At 38.8% G+C, this 20,867-nt stretch overlaps 1 protein-coding gene across 2 annotated transcripts in view; it reads left to right on the top strand.

The window, feature by feature from the left end:
- LOC132405011 (WD repeat-containing protein 7) overlaps positions 1-19,630 on the top strand; it is a 574,145-nt gene extending 554,515 nt beyond the window's left edge. For both annotated transcript variants that reach the window (XM_059989685.1, XM_059989684.1), the window contains 2 exons: positions 3,308-3,412; positions 12,921-19,630. In XM_059989685.1, the coding sequence (XP_059845668.1) occupies positions 3,308-3,412; positions 12,921-13,124 (309 nt within the window). In that variant the 3' untranslated portion in view covers positions 13,125-19,630. The remainder of the gene's footprint in view (positions 1-3,307; positions 3,413-12,920) is intronic.
- The last annotated feature ends 1,237 nt before the right edge of the window (positions 19,631-20,867 follow it).

The raw sequence follows: 20,867 nt of genomic DNA, 5'->3' as shown, positions 1-20,867 counted from the left end.
CTGGAGGGGGTCATCACTTCCCTGGCTATAGCTTGACTCATTATAGAGTCTAATGGCTGAAGGTGAGAATGACCTCATATAGCGCCCTTTGGAGCAGTGCAGTTATCTTAGTCTATTAGAAAGAATGCTCCTCTGTTCAGCCAAGGTGGCATGTAGAGGGTGAGAAATATTGTCCAGAATTGCTAAGATTTTCTGTAGGATCCTTCATCCTCCTACAGCCTCCAGTGCAAAAAGAGAAGAAAAAGAAAGTAGTGAGGTTTATGTTCATGGGTTGATTCGTTATCCATTCAGAAATCTGATGGCAGATGGGAAGAAGCTGTGTCTGAACTGTTGAGTGTATGTTTTCAGGCTCCTGTATCTTCTCCTTGATGTTAGGAATGAGAAGTGGACATGTCCAGGGTGATGGCGGTCTGGAATGGTGGATGCTCCATTTTTGAAGCATCACCTTTTGAAGTGTCCTCAGTGCTGGAGAGGTTATGCCCATTATAAAGATGGCTGAGTTTGCAACTCTTTGCACCTTTTTCCATCCTGCGCATTGGCCTCTCCATGCCAGACGGTGATAAAAACAATCAAAATGCTCTCCACAGTACATCTGTAGAAGTTTGCAAGAAAACATTTGAAATATTTGCTGCTATTTATTATCTCCAAGTATCTTGAAGATCCTGATCTTTTGGTGGGAAACATTACTCAGTCTTGTCAGCAGTCTTCTGATACTATTCAAAATTAGCATTGACTATCAGGAAGTGATCTCCTTCTTTGGCATTCCCCTGAGGATTGAGTAAAACATGTTCTCCCTCCATTTTTGAGAGTTCTGAGGTTCCTGATCAAACCATGGAATCCTGGAAACCATCATAGCTCATTTTGCCTCTTTACAATCTGAAGGGTCATCGGATAATGATCAATGATGGAAACTCTGACTCATCTTGTTTCCCTGCCCTGAGATCTTTATCACATTACGGTTAAGAGTAAAGCTGGAAGCCTTCTCATGCACTAGCTGAAACAATTTGTCAAGAATTATTGTTGAACAATAATTATTCAGAGTAACAATTACTTTGTTCTCCTTTATACTTGTGTACTGGAAATTACATTAAACAATCTTGAATCTTGATATAGTATTTTAAATTGCACTACTGTCGAGTTATTTTTGGCTATTTTCCTTCCAAGTCATACAGTATTTCCTGTGACTTGAACATATATATTGCCTATCTTTCACCAAATGGTGTACCTTACAGCCATGATGTGGAGTCAGTGGATGGTATAATGCGTAAGGGGTGGGTGGAATGCTAATCAAGCTGGCTGCTTTAGTTCTGCATGCTGTTGATTTTTTAGCATCTCATTACAGCTGACTTGCCCTAGCAGATAAAGAGTTTTCCATTATATTTTGTGAGGTAATTTTGCAACTCTATAAAACTTTGGCTGGACCACACTTAGAATATTGTGTTCAGGACTGGTCATCTCATTATAGATAGGATGTGGAAGTGAAAGAGAGGGTGCAGGGGAGATTTACCAGGATGCTGTTGGATTAGAGAGCATGTGTAATTAGGAAGGGTTGAATAAGCTAAGGCTTTTCTCTTTGATCAAGATGATAAGAAGCATAGATCGATTAGATAGCCAGAGACTTTTAGCAAGGATAGAAATAGCTAATATGAGGGACATAATTTTAAGGAGTTTGGAGGCCCAGCGAGCCACCTGTTTAACCCGAGCACAATCACAGGACAATTTACAATGACCAATTAAAGACTACTAACCGTTATGTCTTTAAACCATGGGAGAAAACTGGTGCACCTGGGGGATACCCATGAAGTTACAGACAAAACATAGAAACTCTGTACAGACAGTACTAGAATTAAACTCCGAGCCCCAAAATCTGTAATGGCATTGTGTTGACTGATATGCTACAGTGGTGCCCAGAGGAGTTGTGGTAGCATAGTAAGGATGAGGTTAATATGTTTTTGATTAGTAAGGGAGTCAAAGGTTATGAGGAAAAGGCAGGAGAATGGTGTTGAGAGGGAAATTAAGTAAGCCATGACTGAATGACAGTCCAAACTTGATGGGACAATTAAACTAGTAAACTATTTAAGAACTTTTTAAAAAATGTTGAATTTCCCCTTGGGGATGAATAAAGTATCTATCTATCTATCTATCTATCATTTGGCCTAATTCTGCTCCTATGTCTTATAGTCTTTTGGACCAAGTGTATTGTTTGCTGATGATACAGAGATGCTGAGACAATAATTTGGCAGCTGGAAGGGGTTACAGAGAAATTTAAAGTTATCTGCTTAGGTAGGAAGGATAGGAAAACAGAACTGCTTTTTAGTTACACAGATATGACGAATATTTATTTTTTATCTACAAACATTTGTATTTATTGGGACACAGCACTTCTGGCTCTTCAAGCTACGCTGCCCAGCAATCGCCCAATTTATCCTAGCCTAATCACAAGACAACTTACAATGACCAATTAACTACCAAACTGTATGTCTTTGACTGTGGGAGATAACCGGAGTACTTAGAATAAACCCATACGGTCACATAAAGAACATGCAAACTCCTTACAGGCAGTGGCACAAGTTGAACCTGGGTCACTTTAACTGTAAAGCGTTGTGCTAACCACTACACTATTGCTAAAGTTATGAAGGGTCATAAATTTAAGGTGTTTGGAGGAAAGTATAGGAGAATGTTTGAAACGTTTTTTTACAGAGTGTAATAGATGCGTGGAACGCACCACCAGGGGTGAAAGATAGTCTGTAGGTAATCAGTTCAGAGTTAAAGTGAGTGAAATTATCTATGCTGATTGAAAGTTAACAACTGCTACAAAACCTGGTAGTGTGGAATCTAAGGCTTCTGTACCTCCTGCCCAGTGATACTAGTGAGTATATTCATAGAAACTCATCCAATTAATAACATGAAATCTAGGTTCCCTCCTTTGCGTTCCTTTATTTTGTATTAATCTGGCTTAAGTCATTCTTCATCAGCATCAGGAGTGTCTCAATTGATACTCTGAAATTTGTGTGGTTTAAATGTTACAAACTCATTCACGGCTGATCTAATCAGTGAGTGAGTATTTAAAAAATGATAAAACGATTTGCCAAACAAAACTTACTCTCTTAATTCCAGCTAATGTTGGATCAGTTATTAAGAATAGCCTTACATTCCATAGAAGGCTTGCTTTACATGAAATAAAAGTATTTTATTAAATCTGTTTCTGTCCTGTAAAGCAGCTTAATTGTTGTGTTTTCCTTACAAACATGTTTGAGGCATCAAAGTCACAAAACTCAGCACTTTCTATCCACTTTCTCCCTGACAGATCATTCATGGCCACAGTGGACCAATAACTGCTGTATCCTTCGCGCCTGATGGACGGTATCTAGCTACGTATTCCAATGCTGACAGTCACATCTCTTTCTGGCAGGTATGCCAATACATTATCTCTTGATTCTGTATGTTTTGCTTAAACAGTGAGAATTTCTTGAAATTGAAATCAGGTAAATATCCATACAGAAGATATACAGTAAGCTATAAGACTAGATTGATTCAAACAGAACAGCAAATTGAAAATTACTAATAGCTTTTTTTTGCAGGCAAAATGAAGCATTACATTTAAATAGATTGGGTCTTTGCATAAATCTGTATAGATGTCCTAAGTAGTATTATAGGCAAATAAATGCTCTATCAGTCTTTCTTAGATTTGGGTTTTATATCTAAGAAAGGATGTGCTGGAATTGGAGAGGGTCCAGAGGATATTCATGAGAATATTCTCAGATATGAAAGGGTTAATATATAAGGAGGTCTGATGGCTTCGTGCCTGTACTCACTGGAATCTAGAAGAATGAGGGAGGATCTTATTGAAACCTACTGAGTATTGAAAAGCCCAGACAGACTGGACATGGAGAGAATGTTTTCATTGGTGGAAGATTGTAGGATCAGAAAGTACAGACTCAGAATAGAAACGCAAATGAGTTAAGGAGGAATTTCTTTATCCAGAGAGTGGTGAATCTGTAGAATTTATTGCTACAAACGGCTGTGGAGAGCAAATCATTGGGTATATTTAAAGTGGAGGTTATTCGGTTCTTGATTACCAAAGGTAAGGGGAGAAGGGGAGAGAAAATTAATTCAGCAATGATAGAATGGCAGAACAGAGTCACTGGTACCAATTGGCCTAATTCTGCTCCTCTATCTTATAATCTTATTAATAGGTCTTAAAAATGATGCTTGATCCCAGTTGGAAGGTTGCACTTTTCCTCAAGGTGGTACAAGTATTATCTTATTTGTTTTTACTGTGGCAGTGTCAGCTGGCAGGGGGAGATACATTTCTACCATAGGGGGTGTAAGGTGCTTCCTCCCTCTGCTAGCCTGCAGGTCACCCTTGAGCAAATTATTGCACCTGCTTAGCCCCCTGATCAGGGTCACGTAAAGCCATTGGAGCAGGTGGTGGATGGTTGTATGAGCTGCTGGTGCAGGTCACAAGTCCTGGTTATGCTAACACTGGTGCCAGGCAGTCAATCTCGGAAGAGTATTGCTAATGGCTGGGATCATCCATCTTGTAAAGACACTGCCCAGAAGAAGGAAATGGCAAAACAGTTCTGTTGAAAACTTTGCCAAGAACAATCATGGTCATAGACCATGGTCACCCTTATCATATGACATGGCACATAATGATAATGATGTGGCAGGTTATTTGTTGCAACTAAGTCAAAGCTCAAACCCTATGGATTTGGACTTTTATATATTACACCTTGAAATATTGCCAAAGTCAGGGGAAAATCTGATATCAAACCATTCTGAGTATACTGTATATTCTGTACACACCAACTTACCATTAGGTAACACTGGCACACAAAAACTGCAAATTGTACTAACTTGCTCATACTTTTTTGTTGGCTAGAAGTAAGTTCACTATTTCCTCTATTTGTTTACACTAGGTGGGGATTAATTGAATTAACTTGACTGGCTATTTCTTAGTCAGCTTTGTACAGCTGTTAAAAAAAAACTTACTGCTCTTGGAAAAAAAATATTTTGAGAAGAGACTAGAAAATGTATGGCCACTTTATAGTAGAGTTAAAACAGTACTGAAGGGCATCGTTTTGTTGAGAATCCCATGAAAATTGAGATCTTCATTACAAGCCCTGCATAAGAGCATTAGTGGATTTCTCCATGTAATTCACTACATTGCAGAAAGTTGTAAACTCAGCCAGCTCCATCAAGGGCACTAGCCTCCACATCGAGGATACCTTCAAAGAGGCAGCATCCATTATTAAGAACCCCCCCCCCCCCCCCTTCTCTTTGCTACCATCAAGGAAGGAGGTACAGGAGCCAGAAGACAATACACTCAGTGATTCAAGAACAGCTTCTTCCCACTTCTGTCAGATTTCTAAATAGACAATGAACCCATGAAAACGACCTCACTAACTTTTATTCTTTTTTTGTTCTCTTTTTACATTACTTAGTTACTTTAATTTTTAATACATACCTCTTTTGTAATTTATAGTTTCTTTATTATTATGTTATGCAGTGTACTGCCGCCACGAAACAACAAATTTCACAAGATATGCCAATGATAGTAAACCCGATTCTGATTCCATTTCAGTTATTTTGGAAAACACATAGACTTAATAATGACCTATAATGATAACTATACTTGGTCACGCACCTGCAATAAAAACATAGTACCTTGAAAGTTGTGTCACAGGTAGATAGACTCACATAGAGAGCTTTTAGCACATTGGCCTTCATAATTCAAAGTTCTGAGTACAATTGGGATGTTATGTTGAAACTGTATAAGACAGTGGTGTAGGCAAATTTGAACTATTGTGTCACCTACTTACAGGAAAGATGTCAGTGTGACTGAAAGAGTGCAAAGAAAATTTACAAGGATATTGCTGGGACATGAGGAACTGAATTAAAGAGAAAAGTTGAATCGATTAGGATTTTATTCTCTGGAGAGTAGGTGAATGGGATATTTGATAGAGGAACAGTACGTGAAATTATAAGGGGTATATCTAGATAGGGTAAATACAAGCAGGCTTTTTCCACTGAGGCTGAATGAGATTAGAACTAGAAGCCATAGGTTAAGCATGAAAGGGGAAATGTTTAAGGGAAACATGAGGGGAAACATTCAAAGGATGGGGAGAGTGTAGAGTGAACTGCCAACAGAAGTGGTAGATAAAGTCATAAACAAGAGAAAATCTGCAGGTGCTGGAAATCTAAGCAACACACATAAAATGCTGGAGAAACTCAGCAGGCCAGGCAGCATCTAGGAAAATGAGTACAGTTGACGTTGGCCAAGACCCGTCAGCAGGACTGGAAGACTGGTAGATGCAGGTTCGATTTCAACATTTAAGAGAAATTTAGATAAATACATGGATGGGAAGGATATGGAGGGCTATGGTGCAGGTGCAGGTCAATGAGACTAGATATAATAATAGTTTAGCATGGACTAGATGGGCCAAAGGGCCTGTTTCTGTGCTGTAGTGCTCTATGATTCTTATGACAGCCAGCAAACTACTGGACTTTCAACTGCTCTTTGTGATAACCTCGCAAATTATAAAATTATTTCAAGAAGTCCGGACATAATGAGAATAAAACAGGTCTCACTTCATAATATTAACCATTTTCAGACATAGCAAAGTCTTTTCTCCAAGCCAGGTCAACCTTACAACGCCCTTCTCAGGGATAGATGGGGCCAGTGTCTTAATTAAAAGGATAGTCCGACAGATTAATCAAGCAGCAAGATGACTTGGTTGCACTCACAGAATCATCTAGTGTCCCAGACTCATCCATCACAATCTCCAAATCCCAATACTGGACCCATTTAAGAAGCAGTTGAATCCTTCACTGGTAGACTTAGTGTTTTGGTAGATGAAATCAAATGGCCACAATTACATCAGCTCAAATTTATCTTGCAGTTCACAAGTCTTGTGAAGAAATTCACTCTAGGATGTTTTACTGACCCATACAGACCTGCTCAGTACTGTGATAGATCCAGGGACATTGCTGAATTTGCTATTTCATTTGGCCTCTGCAATTCTGCTGATGGATTGGGCTCAACTATTATGCCCCTGAACAGATGAATAGCAATAATTTTTCAAAGATTTAAAAGATACAGAAGGCAAGTTAATTCCTGATTCCTATAAATCCTGGAGAGAGCTTGTTTAATAAATCATTTGTCTAATTAAAAATTGTACTTTTAAATTAAGATTCTTTTCCAAACATTCCAATTCCCAGTAGTGATCATTACTGTGATTTCAACATAAAATTTACACCTTCTTTTCAACTTGTCTTTAATCGATCAGTCACTTCTCATCTCTTGCTCGCTGTTCATCAGCTCATTGTCTCTGCCAACAAGTGAAGCTAAGAAATGTTGATGGCTTCACAGTACAGATGAATTAATAAAATACATAAAACCTAAGACAATTTCCTCAGAAATAATGATACGAATTAAATCACAAGTCACCATTTAAATTAGAGTGAATGTTTGTTGGAGTAGTTGTTATTTTGACTTGAAAACCAGACCCTAAACTGCTTTTTGCCCCTCTCAAAGTGTTCTTTATGTGAATCTTTGGGCCTCTTTACAAAGACAGCCAAGGTTGCTGCACTCTCATATACAGCAGATCACATGCTTTTAAAATGTGACCTCAGGCAATATTCTGTTTCATTATTAATATTAAAAAAAAACACAGTAGCATTAGTCATCTAAAATGTTGATGAATCTACATGAAATAAAGCAACAGCACGTCCAACAATGTTCCCTTAATTTTTTATTACAGCTGTGCAGAAATATTTTACATGGCCTGAAAGCTGCATGGCATTTAAATTTTTTTTGTAATGTACACGCTATGAATACTTAGAATGAAAATTGAAAAATCACATTCTATTGATCTTATTTATTAATTGAAAGGTAAAATGAAATCCAGCACAGCAAAGAAAATATTTCAAATTTCATAAACTTTTTCTTGCCTAATCCAATTCTAGCTGTGTGGTAACAAAGGCTATGTGCACAGGAGCGTTTCTGTTACTGTGCAGCCACGCAGCCGCACAGCTTGCAGGGGACAGTGATGTCCATCCACATTGATGTCAAGGCCAAAAATGTTCACTTCCATTAGTACCGCAGGATTCTAAAGAAATTAAGTATATCCCTGATGATCTTTACCAATGTTTATTGTCGCATTATAGAAAGCATTCTGTCTGGATTCATAACATTCTATATGGCAACTGCTCTGCAAGTGACCGTAAGCATTTGCAGAGAGTGTGGACACAGCTCAGTCTGTTGCAGGAACCAGTCTCCCCTTGCTGGACAGTCTATATGCTTCACTGCCTCCGTAAAGCGCATAGTCAAAAATGCCACACACCCCTGACATTCTCTCTTCTCTTCTTTCCCATTGGGCAGATAATACAAAAGCCTGACTGCACCACTGTTCAGATTCAGATTTTTTATGACATGTATATCAAAACATATAGTGAAATGCATCATTTGTGCAAACAACCAATGTACCCAAGGAAGTGCTGGGGGCAGCCTTCAAGTTTCATCACAGGTTCCGATGCCAACATAGAATGCCCACAGTGTTCAACACTTCAATAACACTACATACAGTATTTAGCAAAGTTTCAAGAATATTAGCAGCCGGCATCAAAATGAATACCAGTCTTCTAAACACTGCTGAGCTAAGTAGAAATAGAAGCGGTAACCACAAAAGGTTGTGCAGATGCTGGAAATCCAGAGCAACACAGACAAAAAGCTGGAGGAGTACAGCAGGTCAGGCAGCTTGCATGGAATTGAATGAACAGCTGACATTGTAGGCTGAGACAGCAATGAAAAGGAGGGAGGGGAAAAAACAGAATCAGAAGATGGAGGAGAGGAAGGATTGCAAGTGGGAAGGTGATAGGTGAAGCCAGGTGGGTGGGAGAGGTGGGGGATGAAGTAAGAAACTGGGAGCTGATAGGTCGAAAAGATAAAGGGCTGGAAAGAAATGAATGTGATCAGAGAGGAGAGTGAACCATGGGAGAAAGGGAAAGAGGAGTGGCACGAGAGGGAGGTGATAGGCAAGTGAAGAGAAGAGGTAAGAGGGGAGCCAGAGAGAGGAATTGAAGAAAAGGGAATGGGGGGAAATTACCAGAAATTAGAGAAAACAATGTTCATGTGATCAGGTTGGATGCTCCCAGATGGAATAAGAGGTGTTGCTCCTCCAACCTAAGAGTGGCCTCATTGTGACAGAAGGTGAGGACATGGACCGACATATTGGAATGGAAATCATGTTTGGAATTAAAATAGTTGGCCACTGGAAAATTCTGCTTTGGATGGAGCGAAGGGGACTAGTTTTTGGATGTTTTTATATTCATCTACCACCTAACCAACTGGTAATCTGAACTCACCACCTTGGTCTTCATCTTCTTACACCTGCCTTGACCAAGTGGGTTTCCTCTGGGTGCTCCAGTTTTGTCCCATTCACTAATGACATATGGTTAGGATTAGTAAATTATGAACTTGCTATGCTGGTACTGAAAGTGTGGCGACATTTGCAGGCTGACCAGCACAATCCTCATTGATTTGATTTGATACAAACAACGCATTCCAACGTACGTTTCCATAAACCGTAAGATATAGGAGCAGAATTATGCCATTCAGCCCATCGAGTCTGCTCCACCATGGCTGATTGATTAACATCATTCCCACCTTCTCCCTGTAACCTTTGACACCCTGACTGACCAAGAACGTATCAACCTCCGTTCTAAATATTCCCAATGACTTGGCCTCCATAGCTGTCTGTGGTAGTGAATTCCACAGATTCATCATCCTCTGGCTAAAGAAATTCCTCCTCATTTGTTTTCTAAATGGACATCCCTCTATTCTGAGGCTGTGCCCTCTGGTTCTAGACTGCTCCACTATAGGAAACATCCCCTCCACATCCACTTTATTGAGGCCTTTCAATAATCGATGTATATGTGACAAATAAAGTTAGCCTTTCTAATCTTTCTTTATTTAAATAAGGTCAGCCATTTAACTAAGATGAGGGAATTCTTTTTCACTGAGAGGATGGTGAATTTTTTGAATTATCGTTCCAAGTGGCACATTCATTAAGTACATTTATGACAGAGCTTCATAAAATCACTGACCAGGGCATGAGGATTCAGAATTCAGTTCTGGCGTCATCTGCAAGGAATTTCAATATTCTCCCTGTAAATGCGTAGTTTTCCTCCCACAGTCCAAAGACATACCAGTTGTAAATTGTCGTGTGATTAGTCTAAGGGTTAAATAAGTGGGTTGATGTGTGATGTTGAGCTGCAAGGGCTTGTTGTACGCTGTATCTCTAAACACAAAAAAAAAGTTTGGCTACTCGGTGGATAGAGGGGCATAAGGTTCTTGCAAGAAAATGCATCTTGGTAAAATATCACTATTGCTAATTTCTTTCAGCTCATTATTCTCTCTAAGCTTATTTTGCAGTATTTCCAACAATTTGTTTTAGTTTTCATGAAGGCAACTCAAAATATTTGGTTAGTGTCATTGCCGTTCCCTTATTGCCCAGCATAATTTCTGCTACCTCAGCTGTGCCTATCGAAATGGTTCTTAAAAGTCTCTAATGTGTCAGCTTCCATCACCACCCCAGGCAGTGCTTTCCGCTCTGTAAAAAAAAACTTGGTCTTCACATCTCTTTTGAAATTACCCCCTCTCACCTTAAATACATGCCTCTAAGTTGCAGAATGTGGGTCGGGGCTGGTGTATACATAGGGACAAAGTAAGTAGTCAGTCTTGATCTTTCTTTGTTGAATTCTGAAGTTTTCCCTGTCCTCGAGCTCAGTTACTGTTGTATGTGCCTAAGACTTTTGCACAGTACTGTACATAAGCCCTTTCCTTTGATCTTCAGATTTCCCTTAGTTAATATGGTTGGAGTGCATTTCCTCTTTTGTGGGGGAGGGCTTAAAAGGATATAAGATTTAACTTATTTAACTCTTTAAGTCTAAACCATTTATTTTCTGCTGACAGATCTCTCGTATTGTTGCCCAGTTGGAAAATTAGGAGAAAACCAGACAATGACAACTCATTCAAATTGCTGAAACAAGACTTGGTTTTCTGCATATTGAGCAGTGAGCCTTTTCTCCCTTGAGTAGTTGATAATGTGAAAGAATTTCAAATTGACAATTTGCATCTTATTGTCTACCTGCACTGTACTTTCACGGTAGCTGTTGCAATTTATTCTGCATTCTGTTATTGCTTTATCTTGTACCACCTTAAAACAACATCCAGTCTCTGGCCTGGACTCGCCCTCTACCTCTGAACTCCAGGATATATGATATATTTTCAGGTATTGAATGAAGATGCATTCAGAGTAGAGGAGAGTTTAGCCAAAACTTCCAGTATTCTAGGCATCTACTAACAACAAACCACACTAGGACCAGGGCACAATGATGAAGTGAATTTCTGCCATAATTGCAGCTCTTGTACAGTTACAGTGACTCTTGACCTCATAATCTCTCGTCATGACCTTGCATCTCATTGTCTACCTGTCTTGCACTCTTTCTGCACCTGTTACACTTTATTCTGCATTCTGTTAATGCAAAATCTCAGAGCACTATGCAATGAATTGATCTGTATGAACAGATTGCATGACAAGGTATAAATAGGGTAAATGCAAGCAGGCTTTTTCCACTGAGCTTGGGTGAGACTACAAGAAGTAATGGCTTAAGGGTAAAAGGTGAAACGTTTAATGGGAACTTCTACACTCAGAGGGAGGTGAGAGTGTAAAACCAGCTGCCAGCAGAAGTGGTGGACACAGGTTCAATTTCAACATTTGAGAGAAATTTGGATAAATACATGGATGGGAGGGGTATGGATGGCTATGGCGTAGGATGTGGCATAATCATGGAGTGCCATAAACCGGATGGGCTGAAGGGCCTGTTTCTGTGCTGCAGTGTTCTATAACTATGACAAGCTTGTCACTGCACCTAGTACCCATGATAGTGAACCACTTTCAGTTCCAGTTTATCAAAATCTGTGGCAAATTTTGGTTGCATACTTCAGATATTATGGTGACAGTCATGCATATAGAGGATGCCTGGAATAATCTGGAATAAAAAAGCCTTGCTTCCTTGGATATTTTGCAGGAAATTAATTACTTTCCATGGGGCTGAGAAGGAAAGTAAGTCAGCCAATATCGAATGGAGGAACAGACTTTAATGTCAAAAAAAATGTATTATCATGTTACCTTGAGACTAACTTTTTGCAGGCATTTACAGAAAAATAAAGAAATACAATAGAATTTATGAAAAGCTATACATAAAGGGGTTACCTCATTGAAACCTATCAAATGTTGAAATCCCTCGATAGAGTGGATGTGGAGAGGATGTTGCCTATGGTGGTGGTCTAAGACCAGAGGACACAGTCTCAGAATAGGGAGGCATCCTTTTAGAACAAACGGGAGAAGGAAGTTCTTTAGTCAGAGAGTGGTGAATCTATGGAATTTGTTGCCATAGGTGGTTGTGGAAGTCAAATCACTGGGTATATTAAGGCAGAGGTTAAGAGATTCTTGATTAGTCAGTGCATGAAGGGACACGGGAAGAAGGCAGGTAATTTACCCACACTGGTTCAGGAGCCTGATGGTTATAGGGTAATAACTGTTCCTTAACCTTATGCTGTAGGACCTAAGGCTCCTGTACTTCTTGTCCGATGGTAGTAGTGAGAAGAGAGCGTAGCCTTATACTGGTAGTCCTTGAAGATACGTGCTGCTTTTTTTCTGGCAGCACTCTTTGAAAGTGTTCTCATGGTGAGGAGGGCTTTTCCTGTGATGGACTGGGCCATAACCACCACTTTTGATCAGCCAAATGACATAATTATGCTCCCATGTCTGCTGGTCTTATCTAACTCGGTTTAGAAAATATTGTTTTGTTTTGCATATACATTCTAGTTCACACCTTTTCCTACTTTACAGATGAACACATCACTGTTGGGAAGTATTGGGATGTTGAATTCAGCCCCTCAACTCCGATGTATGAAAACCTACCAGGTGCCTCCTGTTCATCCCATTTCTCCAGGTTCACAGAATGCACTGAAACTGGCGCGCCTGATCTGGACCTCCAACCGCAACGTCATCCTCATGGCGCACGACGGGAAAGAGCATCGATTTATCGTCTGAAGTTGCCGCCGTAATCCCATGAAACAGTAGACCAATAAAAATATGTATGTTGTTTGCAATGCTGGTTAATGTTTACATTAAATTACTTACGTGTAGATTTGTTTTCATAAAGTTTATAGTTTGTAATGTCAACTTTCTGTGGGTTTTTGTGACTAAGTGAAATAGTTGTCCAATATTTAAACCTAGATATTTGCATATTCCAGTCATCAATGATTCAAGAATTGTTTCTTTAGGTTTGCACATCATTCTCTCCCTTTTGTGATTCTAAGTCCAAGTTATTACATCTCATGCTTCTAATTAAAACTTGGGCCCTCTTCAAGAGAGAAGAAAAGGCACAATCTAGGGCAAGAATGGCCAAAGTTGGGGAATTTATCCTCATTAAGAATAGTCTGACTGACTGAGAAAACAGTTCACCACGTATCATCATGATGGTGCTCTGCTTTAGCTAAAGATTTCAACTAAGCAAAGACCCGGGCCAGTAAGAATGAGCAAGCTTTGAACGACATTACTATCAATGATTCTGCACATTATGATATTAGCCAATTCTGTCAAGGAACTGGAAGTGCAATGTAACATGATGCACTTAGGTGTATTCTTGTATGTTTGGAGCAGGAATAAAAGGGATTTATGTTCTGTCTTTTGTAATGCTGTCTCTCACTGAAGATATGTTCCTCCAGTTATAATTTTACTCTTATTGATATACAACTTGCTTTATTAATAAAGTAGCTGTAGAGCTGGGGTCCATGGACTCCTTGCTTAATGGCATTGGTCCATGGCATAAAGAAGGTTGGGATCCCCTACCCCACAGTGTAAGTGGCAAGGAGAATCTGGATGGGGGGGCAGGAATTGATTAGAATGTGGGGGTAGCCTCGGAATGTGAGAACTTATCTTTTGAACAGGGATGAGGAGGATTCCCTTTAGTCAGGCAGTGCTGAATCTGTGGAATTCATTGCCACAGACAATGTGCAGGCCAGGTCATTGAGTATATTTAAAACATAGGTTGATAGTTACTTAATCAATAAGGGAATGTTGCAGGGAGAAGGCAGGAGAATGGGGTTGAGAGGGGTAATATATCAGCCATGTTTCAATGGTGGAGCAGATTTGATAGGCCAAATGGCCTAATTCTGCTCGTGTGTTTTCGGGTCTAAAGTTGAAAATCTGGGTTTCACCACTATCAACTCTTGAGAGTAGTTTGGTAGCTGCTGCATCCACAATGTGAACTGACCCATCTCACTATCAATGTAATTCCTCAGTGGTCTAACTCGGGAAACACTATCAAGTTCAAGTTCAACTGTCATTCTACCATACACATGTGTACAGCTAAATGAATCAATGTTCCTCTGGGACCAAGTTGCATAAAACAGTACATACAATCACACACAGCACCCAAGATATATAGTTACGATAACCTGCAGATTAATGGTGCATGGATGTTGTCCATGTAGCCTTGTTCCCACAAGAACTAATACGCAACAGTTCCTCATTTCTCACAGCTGTCTTATATTGTCGTTCTTATATGTTACTATTAACAGTAAGAGCTATAGCCAACACTGAAGAGCAGCTCCTTGGCAACTAACTTGACACAAAATTTAAAAAAGTTCTGTTATTTGATGAATGATAATATATAGAAATTAACATCTGAACTGGCTATCCTGTTTGATATTAGAATTTGAACTCAGTTTTAACTTTATTCCTCAGTTACAATAAAGATGTAGTAAACACAAGAGATTCTGCAAATGTTGGAAATCTTGAGCAACATCACAAAATTTTGGAGGAACTCAGCAAGTCAGGTAGCATCTGTGGAGATGAATAAGCAGACAATATTTCAGGCCAAGACCCTTCACCAGAACTGTATGTTTAATTATTGCAGCTTTTATTTTCTTTTAAATTGTCCTTATAAAAATCTTTCCTAATTTTCAATAATTTCATAAGGTCACCGTTTGACTTTAACGAGTAAAATGAAACCCAGATGCTGATAAGCCTCCTTCCTCATTCTTAAATTTATCCATTCTTCCAGTGCCTTTACACCCCAGATTAGGCATGACACTCAAACTGTGATTTGCATAGAAATAGTATCAAATCTTCAGTTTGATACGGCTTTATTTATGACATTTATGATCACTTTTTGCTACATCATAATCTCAAACAGAATGAGTTTTCAACTGATGAAACAGCATGAAATTGGATTTTTTTTCTTTCTAAAATCTAAATTTATGAATTAAACTTATAATATTCAACAGTTGATATTCTTTTGTTAGTACGATTTCACTCTATATACAAAACCATCTGCACTTTTCAATAAATATTGATTTTGTTACTCCATCACTGTTCCGTTTCAAGTCTGTATTCATATATTCATTTGCTCACTTTCAATTGCAAATTTATCCACCATTTGAAACAGTAAGGTTGTAGTACTTGGTGTTTTGCAATTGACTTTCTTTTCCTGGGTTAAAAAGGAGAAAATGAGCCAAAATTCCCTCATCTGAGGATTGTCAGTGACCCTGGGTTGATTACAGTGCTGTGCAAAAATGTTAGGGGCATATATATAGCTAGGGTGCCTAAGACTTTTGCACAGTACAGTAAATGGCAATGAGTTTTGCTTCTGATGAGCTCGATGCTTTTTATGTTTGTTGTTAGAGAGTATACTGGAATTATGTAAATTGCAAGCAGTAAATTGAAGTTACAATACAGTGCAAAAGTATTGGGCACCCTAGCTATATATCGAAGACCGTAAGACATAGGAGCAGAATTAATCCTTTCAGCCCATCAAGTCTGCTCCGCCATTGCATCATGACTGATCCCAGGTCCCACTCAACCCCATGCACTTGCCTTTTTGTGATCTCCTTTGATGCCTTGACCAATCAGGGAATTAACAACATTAGTTTTAAATATACCCATGGACCTGGCCTCCACCCCAGTCTGTGGCTGAACATTCCAAGGATTCATTACTCTCTGGCTAAAAAAATTCCTCCTTACCTCTGTTTTAAAAGGTCGCCCTTCAATTTTGAGGCTGTGTCCTCTAGTCCTGGATATTCCCACCCCAGGAAGCATCCTCTCTACATCCAGCCTATCTAGTCCTTTCAATATTTGGTAGGTTTCAGAGAGATACCCCCCCCCCCCACCACATTCTTCTAAATTCCAGTGAGTACAGGCTCAAAGCTGCTAGGCTGCTGGTCACAGGTTAACACCTTCATTCCTGGAATTATCCTTGTGAACCTACTCTGGATGCTTTCCAAAGACAACACATCCTTTTTGAGATTTGGGGCCCAAACTGTTGATAGTACTCCAAGTGCAGCCTGACTAGTGTCTTATAAAGCCTCACTGTTATCATATTGCTTTTATAATCTATTCCCCTTGAAATAAATGCCAACATTGCATCTGCCTTTTTTACCACAGACTCAACCTGTAAATTAACCTTCTGGAGTTCTTGCCCAAGGACTCCTAAGTCCTTCTGCACCTCTGATATTTGAATTTTCTCCCCATTTAGTTAATAGTCTGTACTATTGTTCCTTTTACCAAAATGCAGCATCATATATTTCCCAACACTGTTATTCCATCTGCCACTTTTGTGCTCATTCTTCCAATTTGTCTAAGCCCTCTTACAATCGCATTGCTTCCTCACCACTACCTACCCCTCCACCTTTCTTTTTATCATCTGAAAACTTTTGCCACAAAGCCATCAATTCCACTATCTAAATCACTGACAAACAATGTGAAAAGTAGCGGTCCCAATACTGAACACCACTAGTCACTGGCAGCCATCCAGAAAAGGCCCACTTTATTGCCACTCTGCCTCCTGTCAGTCAACCATTCCTCTATACACACCAGTTTATTTCCATAGTATTTTACCTTGTTAAGCAGCCTCATGTGTGGCACTTTATTAAATGCCTTCTGAAAATCCATGTAAATGATATTCACTGCCTCTCTTTTGTCCACCCTGCTTGCTACTTACTTGAAGAATTCTAACAGATTTGTCAGGCAAGATTTCCCTTCATAGAAACCATTCTAACTTTGACTTTTTTTATCATTAATTTCCAAGTACACTGAAACCTCATCCTTAATAATAGGCTCCAACATTTTCTCAACCACTGAGGTTAGGCTAACTGGCCTATAATTTCCTTTCTTTTGCCTTCCTCCCTTCTTAAACAGTGGAGTGACATTTGCAATTTTCCAGTCCTCCGGGACCATGCCAGAATCAAGTGATTTCTAAAAGATCATGACCAAACATTTGTTATCTCTTCAGCAACCTCTCTTAGGACTCTGGGATGTAGTGCATCTGATCCAGGTGACTTATCCACTTTAAGACCTTTGAGTTACCTAGCACTTTTTCATTTGTAATAGCAATGACACTCACTTCTAATCCCTGGCACTCATGGACCTCTTTTTTACTCTAGATATAACTGAAAAAACTTTCAGTATCTTGCTTTACATTATCGGCTATTTTGCCCTCATATTTCATCTTTTCCCTTGCTATAGCTTTTTTAATTACCTTTTATTAGATTCTAAAAACATCCCAGTCATCCAACTTCCCACTCACTTTTGCTACCTTATAAACCCTTTTACTTGGCTTATAATATTTGCTTATAAGCACCAGTGTCTAATGCGGTTGTATTTTAGCATTACATCTACAGATGCATGGGTATCCTTATCTTTGACTCAGGGTCTCTGCCCAAAATAAATGGGTCCACTCCATCAATGATCGATAGAAGCTATGTTCATGTAAACTTCTCAATGTGGTCTGCTATATATCTCATATCCAGCTCACTGGAAAATATGTAGCAAAGTCAGGAGAATTGAAAGGCATAAATTGTAAAATTTCACCTCTGTGTTCAGTGCCTTTTCATCTATGGTTTTGAAGGATAATGGGCTAGATACAAAGAGGATATTCTGTTCTGAAACCTTTATTATAACATAATACTTTAAAAAGGACATCGGTGAACATATCTAAATTTAATCTCAAAGCAAGCTTGATAGGCAATTCTGTGCACGTAATTTAATTACTGGCCTAATAACTATGTCAGTGCAATAGGTGCACCAAGAATATAGTGAAGTTTACATCTACAGGCATCTTAGGGATAAAGTCAAATAGCCACTCAAACCATTAGTATAATAATGTATCAGATATACATACACAAAATTCTGGAGAAACTCAACAGGTCAGGTAGCATCTTTAGAGAGATTCCCAAAGCATGTGTGTCAGGCAGTTTTGTGCACCTGATTTAATTGCCTTCCTAATAATTACGTTAATGTACAGATATAATGGTGACTGGTTTAAATAATGACCACTTAATATAATGTACAGGTGAAATCCACATAAAGGGGATATTACATTGGTGTTATTCTTTGTTTATAAAATGGCCATGTGTGAATTGTAAATCTTGCTGAAAATGTACATTTTTAGGAAGCATATTTCTGTTCTGAAGTCTCTGAAATCGATTGTATTTTGGTAGATTTGGCTTGTGTAAGCACTACGTGTTTTGTGTTGCTTTGCTATGCAGCCATTGAAGAAATATAGTTGTGCTGTGCCTTCTTAGGCAATTTACATTGATTGGATGTTTCTATACCTGTGTGAAATCTTAAAGTACCATGTTGAAGATGTACTTTGACCTTTACTTATCCAGGTCCTCTACAATGCCCCGAACCCAGAAAAAGAGTTGATTCTAGTTATTCTGTGCTTATCGGTAAAGACAGAGAATTTACTTAAAGATTCAAGTCAATCTAAATTCAGGATTCTGTGACAATATAATTAATACTTTTTCAAAGTGCTAGAGTCCTTTAGTGTTTTTGGTGGATGTCTGCCATTCCCATTTCTCCCTCTGCTTGGAGATGTACACTCAGTTTGCATTTTATTATTATGGTCTACATGATTTAATGCATTGAGTTGCTGCCACATGATTGGCTGATTAGATATTGGTATTAACGAGCAGATGTATCTGGTAAAGTGGCTACTGAATGTGTATTGTAAACACTGACGCTGTGGTATCCTGAAATAAAGTGACACAGTATTTACTGCCAACCACTAATAGCCATTCTCTATCACATCATGCAAATCTCTTCCGGATCACCGTTAAAAATAAATTGAAGTAAAATACACAAATTGGTGAAGGAACTATATTGACTGTGGAGGAACTGTTTAAGAATAAACTGAACAGTATTAGAGTTTGTTACTATCAGACAATGTAATGTGTGTAACTTAACATGTATCTTGGATCAAGGATCAACTTTATTCGCCATTTACATTTGCATGTATTAGGAATTTGCTGTGATGTGTTGGTCAGGGCATGACATGCAGCAAAACATTCAACAATTATAAACAATAAAAAAATAGAGGTTTGAGTATGGAAATGGAATAATATATGCATACCTTTGCATAAGTTACTATTTTCTGTTTGAAATTATCTATCCAAAATTCAGAATATTTGTCTTGATTCATTAAATTTTTGTTTGATTCATTTAAATTCATTAAATTCAATGTGGTGTAATTTATATTTATTTTGTTTATAGCTATGGTCTTATTTTCTGACTTTATTGTTGCAAACAGATGAGTGACAACAGCAGTCATTGCGTTTCTTACACGATTGTTAGATTTGACAGCAAAACATTTGGGCTTCATTGTCTAGCTATCTCAGCTGTGCACTTAATTTCATTCACATTTCCAACTGTTTTTAAAACTAACAACATTTCACTTCCAAGGCTATTTTGATTTACATATAGTACTGTGCAAAAGTCTGAGATGACCAAGATTTTTTATATGGTTTCTGATGGCGTGGCCTCCACAGAGCCCTGATCTCAACATCATCGAGGCTGGGATTACCTGGAGAAACAGAAGCAAGTGAGACAGCCAAATTCTGCAGAAGAACTGTGGCAAGTTCTTCATGATGCTTGGAGCAACCTAATAGCTGATTTTCTTAAACATCTGCAGTACAGTGTACCTAAGAGAACTGATACAGTTTTAAAGACAAAAGGTGGTCTCACCAAACGTTAATTTGATTGTTTTTTTTTTACTGTTTACTGCTCTTCATAGTAATTTTTTTGACATTTAGAAACATTTCATTATTTTGAAAGCTTATTGCTTTGGACAGTTTTTTGCACGTGCCTGAGAGTTTTTGCACAATTTGTTCGTTATGTGTGGTGTCATATGACGTGGCGGACATGGTCTTTCCATGACCATGATTGTTCTTGGCAAATTTTTCCTCAGAAGTGGTTTGCCATTGCCTTCTTCTGGGCAGTGCCTTTACAAGATGGGTGACACATGCTATTATCAATACTCTACGAGATTGCCTGGTGTCAATGGTTGCATAACTGCAACTTGTGATAGGCACCAGTTGCTCTTATGACCATCTGCAACCTGCTCCCATTTCTTCACATGACTTTGATCGGGGGCTGAGCAGGTTGCTACACTTTTCCTAAGGGTGCCCTGCAGGCTAGCGGAGGGAAGGAGCGCCATACGCCTCCTTTGGCAGAGATATACCTCCACCCGCCACCCAATTTTTGCACAGTATTGTATATAAAACTATTTGGCATAAGGTATTTCATATGCTGATAAACCTCTTCATTTACATAATTTAAAACTGTCCAAACTCTTGTACATACTCTGACCTTAAATTTAACACATGTACATGGTGATATGAGGATTAAGAACAAAAACATGAAACTTAATCATTTCAGGAAGTAATTTGTATTATTGAACAACAGACATTTTGTATATTAAACGCTGCCAAACTGAATGTTTTGTTTCTCCAA

Source organism: Hypanus sabinus, chromosome 14 (genome assembly GCF_030144855.1).
Source record: "Hypanus sabinus isolate sHypSab1 chromosome 14, sHypSab1.hap1, whole genome shotgun sequence".
Classification (NCBI taxonomy): Eukaryota; Metazoa; Chordata; class Chondrichthyes; order Myliobatiformes; family Dasyatidae; genus Hypanus; species Hypanus sabinus.
Note: the sequence above shows the minus strand (reverse complement) of the source record. Positions and strands in the feature narration are given on the sequence as shown.